This window comes from Engystomops pustulosus, chromosome 3 (genome assembly GCF_040894005.1).
Source record: "Engystomops pustulosus chromosome 3, aEngPut4.maternal, whole genome shotgun sequence".
Lineage (NCBI taxonomy): Eukaryota > Metazoa > Chordata > Amphibia > Anura > Leptodactylidae > Engystomops > Engystomops pustulosus.
In genome coordinates this window covers 130,492,095-130,516,907 of record NC_092413.1, presented here as the reverse complement: position 1 = coordinate 130,516,907, position 24,813 = coordinate 130,492,095, and the positions used below count along the sequence as shown (strand labels likewise).

Sequence of the window (24,813 nt, the reverse complement as noted above, 5' to 3'; positions counted from 1 at the left end):
CGTACATATTTAAGCTATCGGTGTAACCTCCATGAACATTCACAAAGTGTTTTGATGCTGCCGACAAATTCCGTCCCTCAGGGTGAGAAATATCATACAGATGTTCATAAAATCGGATTTTGAATTTTCTTGTGGTCTGACCGACATACATAAGGTCACAAGAGGTACATTTAATGAATATAATGTATATTACATTCTGTGAGTTGCAGTTAATAAAACCCTTTATTGGAAATTCATGGTCTCCCTCACTATTGGTAAAAAATTTCTTTTTACTCTCCACAAATTTACAGGTAGTGCACCTTGGAGCTGCACATCTGTAAAATCCCTGTGTCCCTAACCACGTGGTTGTGTTCCGTGTTTTTGACTCAAAAAGGGAATGTGACAACATATTGCCTAGGGTTTTGCCTTTGCGAGAGACAATTCTGTGCCCCTCTGATAGTATCTTATCCAAAATGGGATCTTTTGACCTCTTTTGAAGTTTTCTGTCCCTTTTGGCCACTCTACTTTCAGCTCTAGTTAGCGTCCATGTCGGGTATCCTCTCTTTGTAAGTCCATTGCAAATTTTGTGTTTTTCTGTGTTATATGAGCTTTCCATATTACAATTTCTTTTGCTTCTAATGAGTTCCCCCACAGGAATTGCTTTTATAGTATGTGGCGGGTGTTGGGAGGTTGCATGTAGGATTGTGTTACCCACAGTGAGTTTCCTAAATGTAGATGTAAGGATATTTTTACCCGGGATGCCCTCCATAGCAAGATCTAGGAAGGTAATTTTACTCTCATGTGTATGTGGTGTAAACCGTAGGTTAAACACATTGTCATTTAAATAATTCATGAACACTGGTATGGCAGGCACATCTCCGGTCCAAATAATGAGGAGATCGTCGATGTACCTGCCATACCAGTGCACACTGTTAAGAAAGAGGTCAAAAATATAACCAAAACTGGGAGATCAGGTAAAAATTTACCGACAGCGGTATTTCAATACAGCCCCCAGTTCAAACAAATTTCAGAAATCATTCAAAACAACATCTCACTACTCAAAACAGATCCCATTTTGGATAAGATACTATCAGAGGGGCACAGAATTGTCTCTCGCAAAGGCAAAACCCTAGGCAATATGTTGTCACATTCCCTTTTTGAGTCAAACAGGTGTTTACAGATGTGCAGTTCCAAGGTGCACTACCTGTAAATTTGCAGAGAATAAAAAGAAATTTTTTTACCAATAGTGAGGGAGACCATGAATTTCCAATAAAGGGTTTTATTAACTGCAACTCACAGAATGTAATATACATCATTAAATGTACCACTTGGGACCTTATGTATGTTGGTCAGACCACGAGAATTCAAAATCCGATTTTATGAACATCTGTATGATATTTCTCACCCTGAGGGACGGAATTTGTCTGCAGCATCAAAACACTTTGTGAATGTTCATGGAGGTTACACCGATAGCTTAAATACGTATGTTATTGAAAAAATTCGTAAACCAATAAGAGGAGGTAACATTAGCGATATTTTATGTAATCGTGAAGCTTTTTGGATTTTTAATTTAAATACACGTTCCCCCTTCGGCCTGAATATGAGAAAAGAAATTATGTACCATTACTGTAGAAAATAAATGTTCAATAATGTCTACTCGCCAAATGTATAGTCTAGAAATCTTGCTGCTGTACCCATGCATTTGTACATATGGTGAACACTGTACACACCATGTACATGTTAAATGAACACTGCTGTTATGTATAACAGAAAATATTGTGAGTTTTTAATTTGTAATGTGTTTTTTCTCTTTTCTTCTGATTTTAGTTCATTTCCCAAAGCGGTGTCGTCCTGCGACGTAATCGTTCCGAAGGGGGACATGAGGCAATCTCCGTCTTCAACCGAGGAAACGACATCGTTGCGGGACGAAGCTTCTCCCACATGCTGCTCGTATAGTGTTGCTAAGTCATCTTGTGTACTTCCTAGATATGTCTAAAATATTAACATTTATGTGAACCAGATTGCATACTTACCAGGGCACAAGTGACAGCCTCCTCCCCTCATGCATATTCATGGATTGACCGGAAGTGATGTAAACGGAGAAGGTGGGGTTATGTCACCGGGAGGGAGTTTTAAATATGTGTCAAGGTAGATTGTTAGTATATGTTTGTCATGATTAAGAGCGGGGTCTCCACTTGAAATGCGTAGACGTTAGTTATGCATTGGAACTTTTTATGATGAATCTGAAATAAAGGATTGTCACGTTGGAGAGTCTTGGCTGGACCGTGACCTTCTTTCGTACTGGATATAGAGTAACAATGTACATCCGCATTTCATGCACTTGTGTCCAAATTTACCAGTCATAGTTATATTTAGTGAAGCTGAAATATAAAGAGAAACTAGTTAATGCCTCCCTCAAAAGACTCCAATATGACAAAATGCATGCACCTGAAAAAGAACATGTAGACATTCTGTAGATTACAGATCATGTACAAGTACTTAAAAAGCCTATCCACCAACAGTGCAGCAAGAAAATGGATGCTATTCAGTTACATGATCACTGACATTCAGAGAATTGTCTTGCACCAAGTCATTGTATATTAAATCTAAAGTCACTTGGAAAAAGCGTGAACCTGAATTCATTTTAAACACTTGTATTTTTTCCTTATGTTTAAGAGGTAAAGCCATTTTTTTTCCTCGTGTATTCAAAGCTAATTTTTAAAGGGGTTATCCGGGTTTTAAAAATGTCTTATGGCTGGGGAGGGATATTTAAACATAATAAACATGTACTTACCTCCTCCGGCGCCGCCGATGTCCCGCGCCGCGGTCCCTTCGATCCGTGCCCCTGTTTGTTTACAGGGGCACGGAAGCCGCGCACAAGGAGCTTCCGGTCCGGGATGTGGCCGACTCCTTCCATCCGTCCCTATCTCTCAGCGTTGAAAGCGCTGAGAGATGGTGTCGGGTAGGAGCTTCCAGCCGTCCGGAAGCTCCCTGTGCGCCCCTGTAATGAGGTAAGTAGACGAGGTAAGTAGATGTTTGTTATGTTTAACTAGCCCACCCCAGCCCGGGCCTCAGTTATTTTTAAAACCTTTAATCTTTACTTTAAAATTCATGAAAAGTAATGGAAGTTAGTAGGGACAATCATGTACATCATATACAGCATAGATTGAATGTAGAAAATAATGAGGCTGTTTTTTTTTAATATGTTAGATCTTGTGGGCTATATGCCAAAGGATAAAATTACTGAAGTGCCTACAAAGTTTCTGTGACAGATTTATCAATCCATTTACAACAGAATTCTGTACAACTGTTTGCCCAACAATTATCAAGGGTTTTAAGCAGTTGTCAGGCACTTTTACACAACTAGTATGACAAGGGACATGGCCTATGAAAATAGGCGTGGCTTTGTACCAAACAATCCATACCCACCAAAATTAGGGTAAGGCGCCATAATTTTGCTGCAACTTTTTGTTGTAATTTAAGCCAACTACTGGGAAGTGCAAAGTACAACTAGACAGCCTTACTGTTGACTAGTTGACCTGCAGGTTTTCATTTTAAAACAATTTATGTTCAACCCCACGTTACACACACTGTACTCTTATTCTTAAGTAATAAGGACATATTTCTACACTTTTTTAGCTTAATTTGGCATATAATCGAAAGACATCTTCTAGAACCAAGAGAGAATCTTCTGTACCAGAAGCTTTCAAGTTAGATGTGACTGTGAAGGAAAATGCAAGTAACCTTCATATATTGACTGTGGATGTATGTACAAGGTAAGACCTACTCCCATCTAAACCCCTACTGTAAGAATATTAGAAGTCACAGAGATGATTCATTATCGTATTTATCCAGGACAATGTACTCTGAGGCGACTAGCATTAGGTACTGGGGTTAATATATAACTTATAGAAAACATAATTCATGATAATATAAAATACACCTCTGCTGCTGCAGAACCTCTTTAATGAGAAAATCAAAGCATCCTGTTACAATATACTAGTTGAAAACACCCTCTTTCTTTTCATAAAGAAGGTCTACAAAGATGAGCTAATTGCATACTGTTATATTGTAGATGGATTAATCCCATAGCTGACTGCTATGAGACTGTGAATGGTGCTTGTATTGTACTTTTTATTAATAATGAGATCCCTATTAATGTCCTTAGTTTTGCTGGATGAAATAGACAAAAGACTATACACTCTTGTTCCTATTGTTCCATATGACTGTTTTTACTATATAATATTATATATGCATATGTCCCCTATGATTTTTAAAGCACTGTGGAATTTTGATGGCGCTATATAAATAAAAATTATTATTATTGAATACTGGCAGGGATATACTGTATCAGTATTCTGTCTGGCTTGCTGGCTTTCTTTCAGTGACTTTTCAGATGCAAATCATCAATGTGCACCTTTTCAGATGTACTCCATTGCTACTGCATGCGACTTTTTAAGTAAAACTTGTTAGAGAGAAAAAGGAATGGCAGTACAGTGCACCTAAAAAGTCACAAGGCAGTGGGCTGTGCCTAAAAGGTCGCCTCCCCCCACATATGTTGTTTGTATTGGCTCATTTCTCGCTCTCCAACTTCAAAAATCCATAACTTTTTCATTTTTCCGTGTACAGACCTGTGTGAGGGCTTATTTTGTGCGTAACAAATTTTACTTTTCCGTAATGTTATTTATTTTAACATGCCGTGTACTGCGAAGCTGAAAAAAAATTCCAAATGTGGAAAAATTGAAAAAAAACCGCACGTGCGTCACGTTCTTGTGGGCTCAGTTTTTACGACTTTCACTCTTCGCTCCAAATAACACACCTACTTTATTCTTTGGTTCGGTGCGATCGCGGTGATACCAAATTTCTATAGGTTTTATTGTGTTTTAATACATTTTCAAAAATTAAACGAATGTGTACAAAAAAGAAAAAAAAAATTTTGCCATCTTCTGACGCTAATAACTTTTTCATACTTTGGCGCACGGAGATGTGTGAGGGGTCATTTTTTGCGAAATGAGGCGGCGTTTTCATTGCTACCATTTTGAGGTCTGTGCGACATTTTGATCATTTTTTATTTCATTTTTTATGTTATGTAAAAAGGTGTAAAAGTCGCATTTCGGACATTTGGGCGCCATTTCCCGCCTCGGAGGTCACCGCCGGCCGTAACCGTTTTTATATTTTGATAGATCGGGCATTTTAGGACGCGGCGATACCTAATATGTCTGAGATTTTTACTGTTTGTTATGTTTTATATCCGTTCTAGGGAAAGGGGGGTGATTTGAACTTTTAATATTTTATTAATTTTTTTTATTTTTTTAACTTTTTTTTTTCTTTTTTTTTTCACTATCTTTTAGACCATCTAGGGTACATTAACCCTAGATGGTCAGATCGCTGCTACCATATACTGCAATACTTCTGTATTGCAATATATGGCATTTTTGCAGCACATTCATTACAATGAGCCACTGGCTCATTGTAACGAATCTGCAGCTGCCAGATAGCCTCGTGTCAAAAGAAGACACGACGCTACCATGGCAACCGATCGCCGCCCCCCGATGACGTTCGGGGGCGTGGCGATCGGAAAAAAGATGGCGGCGCCCGCGCGCCGCCGTCTTTTAAACGCCGCCGGCGACTTTGCTGGCGGCGTTTAGGGGGTTAATAGCCGCGATCGGTGCAAGCACCGACCGCGGTTATTAGCGGTGGGGGTTTTGTGCAAAATGCAAAAACCCCCACCTCTGTATGAAGAGGACTCAGCCCGTGAGCCCTCTTCATACATCCCTTATACCTCTGCGCCGTAGAGCTACGGCGCAGAGCGTTAAGGGGTTAAAGGGAACCTGCCAGCAAAAAATGACCTAATAAACCACAACCAGTATGTTCTCAAGCAGCTTAATACCTTACAGATGTTTCTTTTTAAGTTCTAGTGTGGTGGAAAATCAACTTTGTAGTGACAAGCAAATTGGTTTTATAAAGTCTGTCTCTCCTGAAGTCTGATGCAAGATGTCAATCACAGTAGAGAAGGCATTCTGCGGTGCGGAGATTTTGACTTATGTGCTGAGCTCTTCTCACTGTAACTTTGTAACACTAATTTACATGATAGAAACATGATCTTGACGATTTTAGAGTACTTCACAACATATCGGTAGTGGTTTATTTTGTCAACTTTTGCTGACAGGTTGATGGAGCCTGCAATGCGGATATTATTATAACATAACAAATGCTGTTACAACCTATGTTCTAAATCTTAACTTTCACATGCTTGATCTCTAAAGACTGTCACTCTGTTTTCAGCTACCAAGGGGCAAACAATAACAGTGGGATGGTAATTGCAGATGTGGGATTCCTCAGTGGTTTCCAATTAAACCCTGCAGGTATCTCCACAACTGACATTCTCAGGCTAGTGGAACCAAAAGATGATAAAGTTTTCTTGTACTTGGATTCGGTAAGTTGTCAAAAGTAAATTATTATTTGTTTTCAAACTCATATTTTTACTTAACTGTAAAATAAATTTCCATTCAGTTGTTTTCTTTCAACTTTAGCAGAATTACGTGCTCCCATCCAATAAAACCATTGTTAATTTGTCAAACCTCATTTTGTAGATAAAAGCATTCAACTCAATAGGAGGGCATTTATCTATTGTGGGTCTATGTTTTTGGTGCAGGACCGAAAAGATTTAGAACTGTCTCCACATACATTAAGGTGAAATAGATCTAAGTGTGCTGCAAAAAATTTATGTCTAATCTGTGGGTCCCACTACTATTTAAAGGGAACCTGTCACCAGGGACCTCATTTTCACTAAAGACAGGTTGCAGAAGCTTATAACACTGGAAACTACAAGTCCCATGATCCATTAGCTCTCGGTAACTCCTCCTCCCTCTTATGCTCTGCTCTCAGTGATGATCTAACATACTTTCTTGCTCTGTTACCAAAGTAAAGATGTGTCACATTACTGCACATTACCTCACTGAGATGATGTCTCACTACAACACTGGCCAACACTGCAACCAACCAACTATACCCAAAATTAGTGGTGATTGCATGGCCTGCCTAGGCAGGTGTGGGACATATGATGTGGACAAGTGACTAGCGGCCATCTTCTGTTCTGTGTCTGCTCCACACGGAGAAAATCAATGGACTGATTAGAGGGGCAGTAAAATTTTAATTCTCCATTACAGTGTATGTCAACAGCATTTTTCTCCTAAGGGAAGCAAAAAAAATAATGATATATCAGCTTATATATATTTTAAGGACCCATTTGTTTATGAATTATGCTTATTCCTGGAATACCCCTTTATGATAGTATGTTTCATGAACCCATTAACACATAGTTATTATAAGATAATAAAATGTTATTTATTTATTTCGCTTTATTTTGAAGGGCTATTAAATTTCCATTTTTGTGGATGAACTGAATAAAATATTTTAAATTATTTTAACATTATATTTTTTTTCTTAGGTTTCCTCTGCGCAGATTTGTGTATCTGTACCTCTGGTTCGTTATGCAAATGTTGCAGGATCCCAAGATGCTGTAGTTACTATTTATGAATATTATAATCCAAGTAAGTACAAATATTTGGTTCCATGTTACTTTCTATGTATGTTACCTTTATCCTTTGGTCAAAATAATGTTTGTCTTGAGTGTAGTTGCACAAAAACTACAGAAACAAAAAGGAAATCATGGGGAATTTCAAAGGTGTGCTTATTGTGATAACTACATGCATTTATATTCTGGACCTGGTAGTTTGTGTCCACATTGTATTTGCAACATCCCCCACCGGGGCCTAGCCTTTTCTTGTGGCCTGGAGGCAGCCAGAGCCCAGAATACCAAAGATACCGAAGTGACTGGTTAGTTGGCCTTGGGCACGCTGTAGTCATGGTACTTGGTATGGGGACTAGAGGACTGACCTACAGCTTGGCAGGTCTCCAGCAGGTGGTGTGTGCAAGAAATATTGAGGCACAAGCTGATGCAATAGTTTCTCCCTGGGGAAACCGCTGAGTTGTCTGTAGGATGAATCCCTGGGTGATGGATGGGGAACCCGTGATGGTAAGCAGCATTATCCAGGGATTAGACGGAGGCAACATTGTGCAAATCAACTTATAGTTCTTTAATCAAAGGTAAGTTACATGCAGCCTGGTATTAGCTTCCGGCCGGGGTTGTATAGGTGGAGCTGAGTACAGGTGGTGGATCTCAGCTCTGGGGCTTAAGTCTCCAGACTTGCCCTGCGTGCTAGCCAGTGGCCTGAGGCACCGGTGGTTCCTGGTATTAAGACACTGGTTGTGGCAGTACAGATATGTGCTGTTCTCTCTTCTGCTTACTGGAGCTGACATGTGCTCCAAGATGGAGTTTGTCACTCTGACTTCTCAGACTGACAGACAGACCATGAGGTGTGGTTCTCTCAAAAAACTGAGAACACGTGCTCTCGCCCACCAGGGGTTTATATACTCCCTTGGTCAGGTTGTAGCACTCTCCAATCAGCTTCCAGCTTGCTTTACAAGAACATCATTGGACAATAACATTTGGTAATGTTAACTCCTTCCATACCAGGCAGTGGCTGCAACTGCAAAGTTCTACAGTATCTAGAGACCTTCTAGAGAGGGGATCAGTCTCCCTAACAGCTCCTGACATGGAGAGGGCGCTATTCGCAACTACCACCTTGCCTATGCGTTAGCAGGGGTGTTGCATATTTTTTTTACCAAGGCTGAACTGTCAGGGCTTCGGTGAGTGGAAAGATAGGAAACATGGCATCATAGGTTGTTAAATCTATTAATCTAAATTTTCTTTGTGCAATTAAATGGTCATACATTTCACAAAATGTACAATTTTTATCATAAATAATTGCAAAAAGTTTCAACTAAAATATAGCATTTATGTAAAGTGCAACATGTCATGAAAAAACATTTAAATATAAACTCAGTGGCTCACATTTATTAAGGGGGTTGTCCCATGAACCAAGTTAGTTGCTTTCTGATTGATGGGACACTCACGAGAACGAGGGGTCCACTGGGGTCCCAGTAGGGCACCTGAGTGAAGTTGGCCCCCCCACCTTGTTCAAATCAAACAAAATTGGTGTCAAACGTTTGTGCTACGTTTGTGCTGGTTTGTGCAGCAGAAATTTTCGTTTGTGCCGCTATCGTTTTTAAGATTTTAATGAAAGTTTCCAGACGTCATCAGAGGTCAACCAGCCCCCCCACATTGCCCAAATCAAACAAAACTGGTGCCGAACAATTCTGCTATGTTTGAGCTGGTTTGTGCTGCGCAAATTTTTGTTTGTGCTGCTTTTGTTTTGAATATATGAACAAAAAATTAAAGATCAAAAGTTCAAGCAGCCCCCCCACATTAACCGAATCAAACAAAACTGATGTCAAACGTTAGTGCTACGTTTGTGCTGGTTTGTGCAGCAAAAATTTTTGTTTGTGCCGCTATCATTTTTAATATATTCATACTTTTTTGCAGAGGTCATCAGAGTTCATTTCTTCCAAAGTACATTGTGTTTGCTAGCTCCCCCTGGTGATCAAGCCAAGGAAGTGTCACTAGGTTTGTTTTTTACCAGTTCATCCTAAACACCTCAAACAACTGAACATACCTTAAAAATTATAGCGGCACAAACAAAAATTTTTGCTGCACAAACCAGCACAAACATAGCACTAACTTTTGACACCAGTTTTGTTTGATTCGGTTAATGTGGGGGGGGGGCTGCTTGAACTTTTGAACTTTAATTTTTTGTTCATATATTCAAAACAAAAGCAGCACAAACAAAAATTTGCACAGCACAAACCAGCACAAACGTAGCAGAATTGTTCGGCACCAGTTTTGTTTGATTTGGGCAATGTGGGGGGGCTGGTTGACCTCTGATGACCTCTGGAAACTTTCATTAAAATATCGAAAACGATGGTGGCACAAACAAAAATTTCTGCTGCACAAACGTAGCACAAACGTTTGACACCAATTTTGTTTGATTTGATCAAGGTGGGGGGGCCAACTTCACTCAGGTCAGTAGGGCCCCTCGTCGCTCCCGGAGATTAATGGAGCAGACGCCATGCATGACCGTTCTACTCCATTCATCTCTATGGAGCTGACAGAGATCACCGAGCACGGCGCTATGCAATTTCCGTCGGCTCCATTGAGTCCCCTCGTGATCGGTGGGAGTCTCATCACTGAAACCCCCGACCGATCAGCAAGTTAGGCCATATCCTGTGGATAGGGCCTAACTTGGTTCGTGGAATAACTCCTTGAAAGTGTTTGCACAAGTTTTCTGTGTGACTTAGAAAGAATATCCAACTGCTTGCACATGTATTTATAAAGTGTTTCTGCCAGTTTTGTGCCACCACAATTATAGAATCAGGCACACTTCACAGGCAAATAGTGCAGTTAGCACTGTTTTTGATATATGTGGGCCAGTCACTTAAAGTGTTCCAAAGTTGTAACCATATTGTCGATTCACATAGCAAATAATTAGTCCGTTAGGACATTTGTACCCATTGGTCAATAAAACTTAACTTTTAATTCTGTACTTAAAAGTGGACCACCCAAAAAAAAGAAAAATGTTTAAAATTTCTCAAACAGTTCTTACTAAAGGCAGTATACTCGAGGGCATGTACAACAGTGGAAGTGCCCCACAGTATTGTGTAGCAATCGTGCTGCTCCGTTATGGCTCTCCAATGTAACCGCTAAGGTAGCCACGGAACTGAGCTGGTGCTCTATAGGTGTGTGGACCCTATCCCGCAAAGTCTCTTCCCCTTTAGAGATCGCACCATGCAAGGTCTAGTTGAGTGCATGTAGACTCTAACATATGTACTAAGCGTGCTAAGGGGAGGAGGGGAGAGGGGAAGGGAGGATTCCTATATGCTTGCCCTATTATCTGAGCACTCACTACAAACACACATTCATACGAAAATTTTAAAGCTGCCTGGAGGAACTGATGATTCTAAAACGGAGCAGCACGATTGCTACACAATACTGTGGGGCACTTCCACTGTTGTACATGCCCTCGAGTATACTGCCTTTAGTAAGAACTGTTTGAGAAATTTTAAACATTTTTCTTTTTTTTGGGTGGTCCACTTTTAAGTACAGAATTAAAAGTTAAGTTTTATTGACCAATGGGTACAAATGTCCTAACGGACAAATTATTTGCTATGTGAATCGACTTTTTCAAGTATCCAGTCAACCATTGATCAGTGTGCATAAACCCCATTTATTCTGTCACCATATTGTGACACATAGCAGATTTGAAAAATCAGACTGTGTCCTAAAGGTGAAAATGAGCCTTTAAGGGGTTAAATAGCCTTTTAAAAAGTATTGTATTAAAGGTCAAGGAGTGTCTGGAAATCCAAGTCAATGGTAACATTTGGCACTCTTAGACAGGGTTAGATTAAGATGAGCCTTGGGTTTTTATGAGTGTTATAGCCCCTACAAGTCTGGGTTTGGGTGGAATGGGCATCTTAGAAGCCTTGGGCTCTGGGCTACCGCCCACAACACCTATATTATAATCCACTACTGCTCTTAGAACAGGGATGCATGTGTCTTATGGATTTATGGGAATCTCTCCTTGTATAGATTTCTTGAACAGATATAATGTATTGGCTTTAATCCCACATCATGTCATTAGGTCTCCTGAAATTCATGGATGATTGTAAGGGGGCTGCCTTAAAAAGTAGCGAAAAGAGGCATTGTTTTTCTTGCCCCATCCCGGGTAAACTTATTTTCATAAATTCTCAGTGAGAATTATGCCAGTTTACGACTCTTAAGGAATCTGCTCTCAGACCTGGTGGGGTTATCACATGGACCAGATCTCAATCAAGGGACAATAAAACCATCTTACCAACCAATTGCTACAATATTTACTGCTATTGGTATTTACTCTTCTTTCCTTACATTGAATGATCTGTATACTACATGGGGCTGGCTGTATACTACATGGGGCTGGCTGTATACTACTGGGGGCTGGCTGGCTATATACTACTGGGGGCTGGCTGGCTATATACTACTGGGAGCTGGCTGGCTATATACTACTGGGGGCTTGCTGGGTATATACTGGCAGGCTGTGACAAATGTATTTCCCACCCTTGGCTTATACTCGAATCAATAGGTTTTCCCAGTTTTTGGTGGTAAAATTGGGGGTCTCGGCTTATACTCGGGTTGGTTTATACTCAAATTTATATGGTAGTCCAGAAAGCTTGCAATTGTCATCAAAATTTTTAGTTAGCCAATAAAAATATATTAATAACTGAGGACTCACAGCTTTTGTCTATTTAACCACTGGCTAACACGGTACAAAGATATTTTAGCTTTTCCAAATGGGAAACTAGAGTGAAAATTCCAACTGCATATGAATCAGTGTAAAGATATTGGAGTTGGTGAAGGTGGTGATAGATAAAATTTAAATGTCTTATAAATGTTTGTCATGTTTAATACTATGAATTACCACAAAAGTATTTAACCCCTTAATGACCGCCGCATCGGCTTTTTACGGCAGTCATTAAGGGTACTTCTCCTGACGCGACGCCTTTCTACGGCAGCGCGTCAGAAGAAGATTTAGGGACATCGGGTCCTGCAAGTGCCAGTGTCGGGCTGTGACGTCACAGCCCAGACCCGGCACTTACACCCAGGATCGGAAAAACTCAGATCCCGGATGTTTAACCCCTTACACGCCGCGGTCAAGCATGTCGCATGTGGATCGGACCCCCCCCCCCCCGGGGTGCTTACTGGGGGATCCGATCCCTCCTGCCGCAGCCCCGGGTTTCGACGAGTGACCCGAGGCTGCCGGCTTCACTCACACTTACACTATACAATGCAATACAAGTGTATTGCAGTGTTAAGGCTTGAACAAGCTATCGGATAATCACTTGTTCAAGCCAAGAAGTAGAAAATGTAAAAAAAGTTAAAAAAAAAAAAAAAAAAGATTAAGTCATTTTATAATATAATCAAATAAATAAAATAAAAGTCCCATAATCTCCCCAGTTACAGTAACATGCAAATAAAGTATATAAAACACAAAAAAACTTACATATTTGGTATCACCACGTTCGTAGCAATGTGTACAATAAATCTAAATCAATATTGAACCCGCTCGGTGAACGACGTAAAAAAAAACTCGGAAAACTTCCCGCAATTTTTCATCAAACACCATCACAAAAAAATGTTCCAAAAAGTGATCAAAAAAAGTTATGTTCCCTAATATGATACGACTGAAAAGAACAACTCTTTTTGCAAAAAATAAGCCCTCAACCAGATCTGACAACAGAAAAATACAGAAGTTATGGCCCTAAAAAGTTGTCAATAGTAAAAACAATGTGATTTTCTCCAATATTGGTTTTGCTCAGGAAAATTAAGCAAAGATAAGAAAAACTATACAAATAAGATATCACCGCAATCGTAGTGAACCAGAGAATAAAGATAAAATATTATTTTTACGTTATGGTGAGCCGGGGTAAATAAATGCTAAAAATCCAAAATAAAAATTGATGATTTTGTTTGTGTCCCCCTTGAAATAGTTAATAAAATCTCATGAATAAGCTTTAGACTCCCAAAATGAATTATCTATACAATGTGACAATACAAATCTGCTGTGAGTTTCATCATTTAATTTATTCTGAAACTGTCAGTTTTGGCCTAAATGAATGTAATTTCTAAATCGCAGGTCCATATTGTTTTAACCCATGTGAAACATTTAAAGGGTTAATAGACTTAATAGAAGTTGTTTTACATACGTTGAGGGGTCACGTTTCTATAGTGGGGTAATTTATGAGGTTTTACTATTATTTAGGCCTTTCACAGCCACTTGGAAGCTGAGTTGTCCCTCAAAATGTGAGTTTTGGCAATTCTGATGAAAATGAGAAAAATGGCACCTAAAGTTCTGCACCTCATAACATCCTAGAAAAATGAGAGGACGCATAAAATATCATCCCAACATAAAGCAGACAATCCGTAAATGTTAATTATCAAATCTTTGAAATGTTCTGCTTTCCAGACAGGAAGTAAAACTACCCAAACTTGGAAAATGAAGAATTTTTACAAACTTTTACCAAATTTTCACTTTTTTTCAGAATGAAACGCAAAACTTATCACTTAAATTTTATAACTAACATGAAGTACAGTGTGTCACGAGAAAACATTCTCAAAATCACCTCGATATGCTAAAGCGTTCCGAAGTTATAACCAATTATCGGGAGACAGGGCAGATATGAAAAGTCTGGTCATTGAGCTGAAAACTAGTGTCGGTGATAAGGGGTTAATATTAATAAATTTTCTTGAAATGAAATAATGGTTTCTAATTTTGTTTTCTCTTACACTAGGAAATACAGCAACAAGGACATATAATTCTCAGACAATGAAAACAATCTCATACTGTGACTTCTGTGGATTTAACTGTACTCAATGTAAATCAAATGTGCCAGTGAAACCTCAGACTAATAGTTCCACCAAACCCACCTGCTATTTGGTGATCCTCTGCATTGCTCTTATTACCTACTTGTTCTAATACATTATTATGTTGCCATTTTGGCTTTTGAGAAGCATTTGAGACAAATATTTCATAATGTATTCATCCTACATATCAATCGCAAGTTTTAGAACTCTGTAACAAACATGTAATATCTATTATTAAAAGAGTAATGTTAAAGAATATGATGTACTTCACATGTGTTTAATGAATTTTTATTCATTCATATAATAAACAAATAGCTTCCCAATAATAGATAGGGGTGCTGCGATCTTATTTATCTGCCTAATGTGTTGTTGCATTTTATTTTATTATGAACACTGTGGTAAGGTCTCCATAGAGGTGCATGTAGACTTTGCTCTGCCCCTCAAAAAATGGTCATGGCATAAATAGCCTCCAGTGGGAAATATATCTGTACACAGTGTTATGCAAAACCTGTAATAGGGTTGATGGCACAGAATATGCTAAACACCTAAGTAAAAGGTAAGCCACAAAAGAAGACTTTTCATGAGATGTGCATTATGCCCGTATCAATTGTATAGAGAATTATAACCTAACTTTTCAGCAACAGAGATCTTAGTGAGATAAACCATAGGGATGAATATTACTTGATGCAACACATGTTGAGCCAATTTAGGATGTAAAACAGCTGACATGTTCTCTTTTTCTTCCATAAACATTATAGAGAAGAAAGTAACTACAATAAGACTCTGGAAGTGATTTTGGATGGCCTGCATGTCCATACTATATATTCAATTTCCATTGGGAGCATGCCTTACTTTATCCCTAATGACATCTGAACGTTAAAGCCTCATGCACACAAACGTATGCTGGCCCCCGGCCCTAGCCAGGCGAGCATACAGGTGGTTCCAGAAGGAGGTGGGGTGAGCACCCCTCACCCCACCCCTCTTCATTGAAAGCTGAGCGGCTGCAGCCATAATACAGCATAACATAGGAAATGCCCTATATCATACACGGTGGCTGTCCGGCTTGGTCTCAATGTTACCGGGTGCCATAGACCTCTATGAGGTCCGTGATCTGGTTGCAACTGTGCACGCTGATCATAAGCCCCTCTATGTTTGTGTACGTTAGGCTTTAGTATGAGGTTCATACACAGTCTTTTATTTTTCAGCTTCTCTTTTGAGTGGACCCTTCTGAGGCCATGTTCACATCCATTTTTCAAAGTATGAAAAATTGTCTGAGTTTCATTACCAAAAGGATTTTTTTTTAAATTTAACTGTTTTTTATTGGGATTTGCAAAATTGTTTTCCAACATACACAAAAACATATAGACATTGTATACTTAAATAACACAACTCACCTGTAACATAGGATATATAGAAATTATTTAACATATTTAAATCATACTCCTAGTTATACAGACCGGAGCCCCAATGACTAGCTAAGAGATTAACCTTAGAAATAAGACATAACAGAACGCAGTGCCGGTTCGGGACATTGCTTTAACTTTTGCGTCTCCAAAAATCATCCCACGGTATCCAAATGAGATTGAATTGTTCTATCTTATTTTGCAAGAGTGCCATTAGATGTTCCATTGTGTGGATCTCGTGCACCCTGGAGCAGTAGTCGCCTACTGTAATTGTAGTAACAATCTTACCGGATGTTTACCCAAAGTGCCCGGAAGAGCATTCAAAAGGTAGTCACTGGGTTCTAGCGGAACCAGCTGTCCTAACACTGTTTCTACTATTTTCTCCACCAATAAGTATTGTTATTATGGAAACATGAACAAAAGATATGCAGAACATTGGCTTTTCCAGAGCCACATGTCCAGCATGCACCTGATTCAGCAGGGAATAGTCCTTGTAATAAGTCTGGCATATGGTACCCCCACATCAACACTTTTTTTTTTTTACTGCACACATTGAGATGTCTTAGCTGCACTGTCACAAATTCCTTTCCACACATTCAGTGGAAGGCTGTTTCCCAGAAACTCTTCCCATTTAATCATATAGTCATGCGGGGGAAGGGTGCCAGCAGGGTCTGGTAAGCAGAGTATATATAACAGACATAAGACCTGCTTCCTGTTTCCTCTTCACATAACCTTTCAAAGCGGGTGGGTTGGGAGACTGCTTGGATTTTGTAGATGGAGAGTAGGTACGATTTGATCTGGACAAAGTCAAGGTGAGAGGCTGAGGGGAGGCAGAATCTGTTTTTCAGCTCTGGTAAACTTAGCAGTTCTCTAGTTCTGTAATCTGCAATGTCAGCAAATCAAAAAAGTCCTGATTTATGCCAAGGTCTAGTCACAATTTGACATGCCTTGTGCAGCGCTGCGTAATCTGTGTATATATAAAGAATTATTATTATATCTTCAGTCAGGCTTATGGGTAGGACTGGGTTGTAGAGAAAGAGGTCATTGGTGAATGTGAAGAGAATTGCTTAGCGCATCTGAGCCAAAAAGGATTTTTAATACATATATTAACATGTCAATGGATCATATAGACCAGATACCCATCAGATACCCATTATCTGCAATGATCACTAAATCTGCATCCTCACATTACGAATTAAACTAGTTTATGTGACTTTAGCATGCACTAACTATGGATCTGTTTGCTAAAATGGGCAAAAAATGTACCAAATTAGCAATAGTAAAAAGGGATTTCTCAAAGCAACTAACATTTTGTATATTATAAAGCAAGTGCTAGTTTCCCGTGTTTAATGCCTTCTTTCACCAATGGGACATGTTTAAGAAATGGTTTCCTCCTCATATTGTTATGCAAAGTGAAGAAGTGTGACTTATTCCAAACAGCAAAACAGAGGGGAAAGTGAATCCAGCACAAGCCTTATTGAAAGTATTCCACTTCCTCTACACACAATTGTTTAGCATATTTAACTTCAGAGACTTCAAGGTGTATAGGGGCATATTTAGTAAGGGACTTTGCACGTTCTTTAATGTGCAAACTGCTTGCACATGTATTTAAGAAGTGTCTGAGACACGTTTGTGTTGCATGCGACCGTTTTGTGGCACGACTGCCATATTCTTCACGCGATTAAGGGGCGTTCCGATGCTCAGTCGGACCTTGCTCTGGAATTAACATGGAAAGTCTGACAGAAGTGAGTCACATGGCCCATGTTAAAGGTGCACGAAAAAAAAGGGAAGTGCAGAGGGCAGCCAGATTAATACAGAATGTGCGCCAGAAATCATGAATCTGCACTAGACACTGGCAAACTGCACATAGTGCAATTTACACTGTTCTTTGTAAATGTGCCCCATAATGTTCAAAAATGTTCCACTTCAGGCAGATCTAATGTAAAGTAACTTGGTCCATTGTTTTGCTGCAGTATATCTTTCTCATTTTAAATCCTATGACAGATCCCATTTCAGATATACTGTATATTCAGTCCACAGTACAGCAGATTACAAACTCTGGGGTTCACATTCACCATAAAACGCATTATAGCACAGGCTTCCAATGTGTTTGGCAAAATGTGTGGCTGGGTACCGGGCCACAACAGCAACATAGGGCACTTTTAAATATTTTTCAATCTACTGTCTGACTCAATTGATCGATAGGAGAATGAGACAAGGAGTTATAGGAGTTAAGAATATTTAAAGGAAATCTACAGTCATAATCAAGGAACAATTACTCATAGATCTAGGCACCAAGATTGTGGTAATCTTATATTTGTTATTCATGTAAAATTATATAACAGCCTGTGAAGTCTGTGAAGTCATTCTTGATTTTGATGGTAGATGGGGCATTGGGCATAGGAGGAGGACTGTAATATGCATAATTTGAATTACTGTATATAGAGTGTTAATGTGAGTGGAGGATGAGCAGTATCTGCTACACTGGTGAGTGGGTTACTTGGCGTAGTTCATCCAGATTATGTCCTCTATAGTATAAACAATAAACTACAATATACTTATATAGAGCATAGGTGGTAATAGTCTTTAGGAGTCAGGACACAGGGTTTATAGTATATTCCAGAGGGGGCACAGATGATATTAATCAATAGGGGTGAAGGCACATGATAGGTTTAAACAAAGATCATAGTATACAGAAGGTTGGACAATGGGGTTGATATTGTATAGGAGATATAGGAGCACAGATAATGTAGGAGTGTGGAATAAAGGGCAATCTTAGTTTATAAGAGGGTACAAATAAGGGGAGTCATATCATATAGACCTATTTGATAATAAAAATGATATAGGAGGCAAGGTCAGACACAACCATTGACAACCCTTTACATTTACCTTAGGACTGTAACATTATTGAAATGTTAGAGGTATTTGTATACAATTGTGAAGATGTGATTACATGGTATTATACCTGGGAGCTACTTGTATATATTTCATTTATCCATATATTTTTTATTAAACAGACAACTTCAGTTACGTACAAAATAGGTTCTATTGGTTTGTTCTTAAGTTGAATTTATATGTAACTCCAGACAAAAACAAAATTTCATCCAAAGATTTTCATCATTTCAGGCTGTCATGGGAACAAACATTATTGATAAGGCTTCATTGCAGACACCTTTATTGCAGATAACTCTTATGTTGACCATTGTACCCTGGGGTCAAAGTTTAGAGGTCATAGTGGGCAGAAAGATCTAGGGGTTGTCTAAGTTAGTAAGATGGGTGTTCTTAAGTCAGGGAATACCTATAGTTAGAAAAAAAAGACAAAATTGGGTGCCTGCCCCTAATTCCACAAGGTAGAGTATATCTTTTATCAATTTTATGAGAAGCACAGGTGCACACTCTGACCACCAGGAATTAAAGCCTTATGAAAGAATGGATCCAGCATCTCCATTAAAATTCCATTCTTATTTTAAATCCATTATAAAAATCATCAGATCACTAGTATAAACATTCCATTAATCATATTTCTTTTATAGTTATTTTGGTTACCGATGTGCACAATGTGAACTGGAAAACTGAAAAATTTGTAACATTTATAATACCTACTAAGGTCATATATGTTTTATCATGTGTTAATTAAATATATTTATGGTTAGTTTTTCATGATTTAGTAGTCGATAATAGTCTATAGGTTCTTGGTATTTTGATCTCCACATACATTATGTATATATACATGGTTGTTGTAATTATTTGATATTGCCTTCAGCAAGTTTATAGGTTGCATTTCCTAGTGTAGTTGTCTTGTCTATGAAATTCCTCATTCAGCTAATATGTATCCAATGTGTTTTAGCATCTTTAGACAAGCCAATCAATACCTAACATAAGGAATAAATTTGTTAAGTATTTCACCCCAAAAAATAAAACACTGAAAAAATGTTCTGCACTATTAGTTACCGTATCAGTAGCATAAATGCCCAATATCAATGTTAATAAATCTATCATACACAATGTAAACTGCCTATTATCATTGGAAATAAAAGGCATGAGGCAAGGAAGTGAATTATATGTGATTTGTACACAGACTACTAACTTCACTTCCTTCTCCCTGTATAACAATGGCAAGAGTACAAGGTGTTCTTGTGAAACCAGAATAAGAACAAGAAAGGCAATAGTTTAAAAGAAAAAAAAAAACACATATGTATGAAGGTATGAAGAAGGCTCAAAGGCTGAGAGCTCTTCATACTCGATGTGTGTTTGCTGGATAATGCAGCAAATACCCATCACTAACACCTACGATCGTTGCCAGTAGTGTGTTGCATTCAAATGTTACAAGGGTGCAGGCTGCATTGAAATGTCAGCAGCCTGTGGGCACTGCCACCTTCATTCTGATCGGTGCACCATGACAGCCAGGAGTTTGCGTTAATCTTCCAGGCCTGTCATTAGGTAGCATCTATAACGGTCTGTGAATAACAGACCGATAGAGATGTACAGCAAAATCCCCATATATTGCATTACATTAGGTAATGCACCGTAGGGGGTCTAAAAATGTAAAAAAAAAAAAAATTTAAAAAGTTTTTAAAAAATTACAAAAAAACTAAAAGTTACTAAAAGTTCAAATCACCCCCCTTTTCCTAGACTTGATATAAAAATAAATTAAGAATCATAAGCATGTTAGGAATTGCTACATATCAAAATGACCAATCTATCAAAATATAAAAACGGTTATTCCCGCTGGGGAAACCCGTAATGGAAAATGTTGCCCAAATGTCTGAATTGCCACTTTTTCACCAATTAACATCACATAAAATTGTGAATAAAAATTAATCAACAAGGTCATGCAGTCCCCAAAATGGTAGCAATGAAAAAGTTGTCTCACTTTACATAGGCCCGTACACCAAAGTATGAAAAAGTTATAAGCGTCAGAATAGGGCAAAATCAAGATTCTTTTTTTCTACAAAAGCCTTTAATTTTTTATAATCTATTAAAACATAATAAAACCTGTATAAATTTGGTATCTCTGTGATAGTACCAATCTAAATAATAAAGTTAAGGTGTTATTTGGAGTACACAATGAAGGTTGTAAAAATAGGGCTAACAAGAAATGTGTTTTTTCGCCAATTTCACCATATTTGGAATTGTTTTCCTGCTACCCAGTACATGGCATGGAATATTAACCCCTTAAGGACGCAGCCATTTTACAGCTTAAGGCTCAGTCCCATTTTTTAGATTCTGACCTGCGTCTCTTTATATGGTTATAACTTTTGAACACTGTTACTTATCAAAGCGATTCTGAGATTGTTTTTTCCCCACATGTTGTACTTCATTTTAGTGGTAAATTTTGGCTGATAAGTTTTGCGTTTATTTACAAAAAAAAGAAAAAAATGATGAATTTTTAGAAAAATTTGCCATTTTCGAAATTCAAAATCACCGCATTTTCAGGCAGATCGATTTACCACCTAAATAACTTGCAGAATAACATTTCCCATTTGTCTACTTTACATTTTCATAATTTTTGAAATGTTTGGATAATTTATTTTGATGTCACGCGGCCTACAAATCGAATAGCGATTTTCCGTATTTTCAGAATTGACTATTTTGGGGATAAATACTGTTTGAAATCAAATTTTAGATATTTAGCAACAAAAACCCCCTATATAACCAACCCATTTTCAAATCTGCACCCCTCAAACTATCAGAAACAGCTTTTACAAAGATTGTTAACCCCTCGAGATCTTCATAGTAATTGAATCAAAATGGCGGTGAAATTTAGAATGGTCAAATTTTGTCGGTTATACGTTCATTTAGCCCTAAAATTTACACATTTCCAAAAGATAAAAAGAGAAAACTCACCATAAAATTTGTTCTACAATTTCTCCTGAGTGCAGCGGCCCCCCACACGTGGCCGTTACTTGTGTTATGGGGGCACAGCGAGGCGCAGGAGGGAAGGAGGGCCCTGCAGCTGCCAGGATTTTAGTTTCCTCATTGCCCCCTTTTGAAGGCTATAAAATTTTCGTTTTTCCGTTATTTGGGTCATGTGACGGCATTTTTTTTGCGGGATGAGATGCTTTTTCCAGTGTTACCATTGTGGGGTTGGTATCACCTATTGTTGAAAATTTAGGAACTTTTTTTGAGGTCATGAGTAGAAAAGCATCAATTCTGTACTGGATTTTTAACTTTTTTTTTTTTTTTCGTGTTCACCGTATAGCCTAATAATCCTGTTATCTTTATTCTATGGGTCGATACGATTACGGGGATACCAGACATGAATATTTTTTCTTATGTTTTACTAAATTTGCCAAATAAAACCCTAATGTGGGGAAAAATCTATCATTTTTGCATCGCCGTCTTCCAAGTGGTATAACATTGTTACGTTTTTGGCTACAGAGCTGGTTGATGGCTTGTTTTTTGCGGGACATGTTGTTCTTTGCAACAATGTCATTCTGGAGTACATATGTTTTGTTGATCACTTTTTATTGCATTTTTAGTGGGATATAATAGGTAAAAATCATAGTTTTTGGCGGGTTTTTAACGTTTTTTTTTTACGCCGTTCATCATATGGGTTCAATAGTTATTTAGTTTTATTCTATGGATTGTTACGGACGCGGTGATACTATATATGTGGGGTTTGTGTTATGATTTAGACTTTTTTGAGCGTTATATGTCTCTTTATATGTTTTGGGGCTTATGGGCATTTTTAGTGATTTATAAAGTAATTTTTTATTGAAAAACATTTTTTTTACATTTTTTTACATGATCCACCATGGGATATGAACAAGCAATCATCTGATTGCTTGTTCTTGATAATACTCTGCAATACTAATGTATTGCAGGGTATTAGCAGTGCCAGCCTATGCAGATGCATAGGCTGACACTTTGCCTTTAAGATGACGTCACAGACGCCATCTTAAAGGCAATCCCTCCAGACTTCTCTGGGGTCCCGATCGGACCCCAGAGGTGCCAAAACAGCGATCGCCCCCCCGAAAACGGTGCGGGGGGGCCGATCGTGGGATAAAGACCCCCAGAAGGCATGTTAAATGCCGCGGTCGCGTTGACCGCGGCATTTAACGGGTTAAACACCCGCGATCGGAGCCCACTCCGACCGCGGGTGTTAGCCGGGGATGTCAGCGGTAGATTACCGCTGAAATCCCGCGGCTAACGATGCCGGTTCGGCTGCTGTGCAGCGCTGAACCGGCATCGTCTCCGCGCAGTAGCTGTACTGCGCTGAGCGCTAATCGTCCGAAGCTCCGCAGTACAGCTATGGCGCAGAGCGCTAAGGGGTTAAATACCATTACTAGGAAGGATAATTTGTTGCATAGAAAGCAAGCCTTAATAGAACTCTGTACACAGAAAAAAAAAGTTTTGTATTTTTGATGTTGGGGAGCAAAAAATAGAAACAGAAAAACTAAAAAGAAGAAGACACAATAAGGGATTAATATTATAGTACCAGACTTTTGTTAGGCACTTGCACATACCTAAAATTGAACACATTTGTCTGAGAGAACATATTCTTCCCATGGCCCCGAACAGGATAAAATTATAGTTAGGGTCCTCATACAACCTCTGTGGCTCAGACCCCATCTTGCCTACTTCTTTACTTCAGACAAGAGAGTAGACTGAGCATGCATTTGGCCCTTTAAGGAAACAGCCAAGCACACACGTATGGTAACCACATGTTAATGGCTGAAAGGCATTGCTGAATGACCATTATGTTACCTCACACGAACATGCCCAAAATCATCCATGAAAACTTTTTTTATGGCTCATTTGCATTAGTCTAGCACTTACCATGGTTCCTACAGTCTATGGCTGCATGCACACTAACTTTTGCCCGCATGGCTAAGGCCGGGCGGGCATACGTCCGCTGCGCTGGAGAGGAGGAGGGTTGACCCTTCTTCTCTCCATTGAAATACACAGCGTATGGGCTGTAACGTGTACGGCACCATTTCACTCCATGTGGCCATTGCTGTTTATGGGGGACGTATGTACGGCCTACGGTTGTGTGAAAGCGGCCATAGAGTGATCAGTAAAAAATGGTTCTAAGCTCTAATCTTTAACGGATCAACACCACCCATAAATCACAGGCAACAAAATAGAAACACTATTTTCTTCTAAGTTATAAACAAAATACACTTATAATAATAATAATAATTCCTTTATGTATATAGCGCACACAGATTACGCAGCGCTGTACAGAGCTTGCCAAATGGGACCCTGTCCCCAATGGGGCTTACAATCTAATCAACCTACCATTATGTTTTTACACATGCACATAGTAACAGGTAGCATAGTGCCACCCTGAATGACTTGTGCAAACTATTTCAATAAAATATATATGTGAATACAAAAAAAAATGTTTGGATAGAGACAACAGAAGGGAGGGGGAGTGCAAATCCCTGACATATGTTTCCCACTGATGGCTTTGTCATGGGGCCTTGTGAAATAATCCTTTTATACCACTTGTGTTTTTACTATTATTTTTAATCCATAATTGCCATTGTTACATTATGCACACCAATAAAGATGAGTTTGTTATATTTTGATATTTCTTTCTTCTTTAGCAGAATGGTCAAACTGGCAGTTTGAATAATTGCTGTGGGCACTTATCCATTAAAAATGTATGCATTTCGTGCCCTGGCAGTATAACATCTAGCTTTTCTTGTATGCCATTCTTCCTACTTCCTATATTATGGATAGTATTAGTAATAGTATTACAATTACCTTGAGCCACTTTTGAAAATGTAAATAATATTATAATGTTACCTTATGTACAATATACACAGTAGCTCAGGATAATTGAATACATACAGTCCTAGTCACATATACATCACATACATACAGGATGCTGGAATAAATAGTTTCAGTGTAGGAAGCATAAGCACAATAGTGACTGGATGGAGACAAAAGAAGTGTCAACCTCAGTGTGTGGCATAATGTCCAAGGTGTGAAGTACCAGTATCAGCTGTCATAAGGCTGAACGTCACACAGCAGCAGGTTAAAAGGCAGCAAATCTGCAGATGTTCTTACTTGGGGATTAAGGAGACGACCTGAACATCTCATTGAGAAGGGAAGGCCAGA

General features: G+C 38.8%; 1 protein-coding gene across 3 annotated transcripts in view; it reads left to right on the top strand.

The window, feature by feature from the left end:
* Positions 1-14,604, top strand: part of LOC140121932 (CD109 antigen-like) — a 96,601-nt gene extending 81,997 nt beyond the window's left edge. For all 3 annotated transcript variants that reach the window (XM_072142118.1, XM_072142119.1, XM_072142120.1), the window contains 4 exons: positions 3,619-3,755; positions 6,265-6,415; positions 7,430-7,532; positions 14,266-14,604. In XM_072142118.1, coding sequence (XP_071998219.1) covers positions 3,619-3,755; positions 6,265-6,415; positions 7,430-7,532; positions 14,266-14,450 — 576 coding nt within the window. In that variant the 3' untranslated portion in view covers positions 14,451-14,604. The remainder of the gene's footprint in view (positions 1-3,618; positions 3,756-6,264; positions 6,416-7,429; positions 7,533-14,265) is intronic.
* The last annotated feature ends 10,209 nt before the right edge of the window (positions 14,605-24,813 follow it).